At 40.0% G+C, this 2583-nt stretch overlaps 1 protein-coding gene across 1 annotated transcript; it reads right to left on the reverse strand.

The window, feature by feature from the left end:
- Positions 1 to 965: 965 nt before the first annotated feature.
- On the reverse strand, positions 966 to 2192 carry LOC132175866 (auxin-responsive protein SAUR71-like). Its single transcript, XM_059587944.1, has one exon. The coding sequence runs from the start codon at positions 2135 to 2137 to the stop codon at positions 1733 to 1735; it is 405 nt and encodes a 134-aa protein (XP_059443927.1). The 5' UTR covers positions 2138 to 2192; the 3' UTR covers positions 966 to 1732.
- Between the last annotated feature and the right edge of the window lie 391 nt (positions 2193 to 2583).

Consider the following 2583-nt stretch of genomic DNA (forward strand, 5'->3'; position numbering starts at 1 on the left):
GGATAATATTAAAACGTAGAATCCTACCCAAATCACCCTTCAAATATTGTATTTAGGTGGATCAACTTTGGGTAAGAACCCAGAATTTGAAATCAATCAAATTCGTTGTTCAATCAGAGAGGTTCTTCATGCATGAAATGAAAGGTGCCAAAATTACTAGTGTCTATCCGTGTAATGTAAACATGTTTATTACTCTAAACATGATAACACAAAATATTTCACAATAATTAAGAATCCAATAAAATTCAATACGCCTACTTACTTGCGAGTAAGGCTGATAATTTTTGTCTAAACAGTTTAATTAAATGGGTCGGATTAGAGTTGACATATATAGTTTAATAAATATGCCTCGATGCGATTCCAACTTGACACACGATATAATAGCACGAAATTTTTTACACTAATTCAATATAAAATTAGAATGTTAGGGTTAAAGAAATTAACCCGTTTTATTAAATTTATCAAATTAAAATATATAGATCCAAATAACTCAAATTTAACACACAAACACACGAATTACAACCTTATTTGCGTGCTACTCCAATCTCACTTTTACTACATTTATTATTAAATAAATAATGTTCATCACGCTCAGCTTGACTAGTCTCACACAACAGTGGGAAAGTGTGTCAGATTCACAATCCCATTAAAAGAAAAAAATCAAATAACAAATATTTGCCATAAAACGCCGCATACAAAATAATAGACAATCCTATAATTTGAGATAAATTATAAAAAATGAAAAAGAAAAATATCACACTATCTTCTAGGACGCTTTGAGTTACCACCACCGTCAAACATCATGTCCCATCATTATAATTTATCTCCCTCCTCCAACCCCAAGAAGACATCAATACTGTCATACTCTTAAATGACGGAAATACCCCCACAACGAATCATTAGGAGCATGAATAAGCCACCGCATATCACGGAAAATTACAGTGCTGTACCTGTCCGTCCTTCGAAAGGGGCGCTCAACCTCTACCCGACAGCGCCGACACACCCGCAGATAAGTTACGCCGGACGTTAGATGGTTATAAACCCGGCTCAGTGGAGCGGCCCCAGCTGGGACCTGACCATTTCCGTAATTTTCACCGCCTTCGTGAGAACTCATTCAAATCCCCTAATTTAGTTGCCGGGAAGGCATCAGACAACTCAGGGCCTCTGCTTGTTTGGGTGTCGAGAAAATAAAGCGAGAAAAAGCAACAAAACAAAAAAGACCCAACATTGAATGAATTCTATAGATTTTATTCAAAATCCAAACAAGTCACTCAGTACAACTCGAGAAAATTCTCTCTTCTTTTTTGTTTTTACTCGGCAACAAATTAAACATCTTTAGTCCCCAGATCTTTCCTTTCTTTTCTTTCCTTTTCCCATCATTATCCAGGGAAACAAACACAAACCACCCACATATAGAATCAAGTAAATAAATCCAAAACTGGAGCGAAAACAATCAACAAAGAACAAGTATTGCATTGCTTACAGCTACAGATCGATAATCTTTTCCTCTTTACATCCAAAGCGCAAGAAACAAAACCCTATCTCTTTCTTTCCAAAGACGAAGATCGCAAATATATTTACAAAAAGGGAAGAAAAAAAAAAAAAAAAAAACCCGGAGCGATCTCCCTGGATTACCTTGTGAGTTCTATCTGACTATCTCTTTCTCTCACCTAAGCTCACTGACAGTCTTTGAGAAGTGAAAGAAGAAAAAAAAAAGAGAGAGCGAAATCCTTCAGAAGAAGTCGTCGGAGGAGGGCAAGGAATTGAGGAGGTCGTGGAGGTCACGCGAGTGGTCGTGGCCGAGGCGGAGGGCCTCGAGGACGCGCTCGAAGACTAACACGTGGCAGGGGATGCGGAGCACGCCCTGCTGCTCGTAGCCGTACTCCTGGGCCGACTTGTTGAGCAGCTTCACGAAGATCGGGTGGTTGAGGAGCTCGGCCGACACCACGAACCGCTCCATCTCGTCGCCCACGTAGACGGGAACGTGGCCCTCGGGGACCACGGGGGAATTGGACGAGGAGCGCCGTAGCTTGGCTCGGAAGGACTCCGCTCGCCGCGGCTGGCGCGAGCCGTGGCGCAGGAGGCAGTACTGGGACGAGTCGGCCACTCGGGAGAGCCGGCGGATCAGCTGTTTCATGCTTTCAAGTCTGGAAGAAAGAGAGCAAAAATGGGAAATTTGAAGAGACAAAATGAGAAACAGAGAGCGTGGAGGGTGTGAGGGGGTGAAGAGGGAATATATAAAGGGTAAGAAAGGGAATAAAAAGGAAGGGGGTAGACATGGAAAGGTGATGATGAGAGAATTGTTGGGAGGTACAGGTAGGCGTACTTGGCAGGTACAATTAGTGGGGAGAGATTTTTTTTTTTTATTCATTTTTTTAATTATTATTTACTTTTTATTTTTATTTTTTTTTAAGAGAGTAAATCTGACTATGTGAGGAAGCTCCTACCATGGCCATGGGCGGCTTTTGCATCAATTCAAGCAAAAAGAAAATGGAGAATATTAATAAAACACTTTAAATTATTTTTATTTTTATGTCAACTCAAAATATTTTTTATCAAAAAAATTATTTTCTAAAAAGTTTT

This window comes from Corylus avellana, chromosome ca3 (genome assembly GCF_901000735.1).
Source record: "Corylus avellana chromosome ca3, CavTom2PMs-1.0".
Taxonomy (NCBI): Eukaryota; Viridiplantae; Streptophyta; class Magnoliopsida; order Fagales; family Betulaceae; genus Corylus; species Corylus avellana.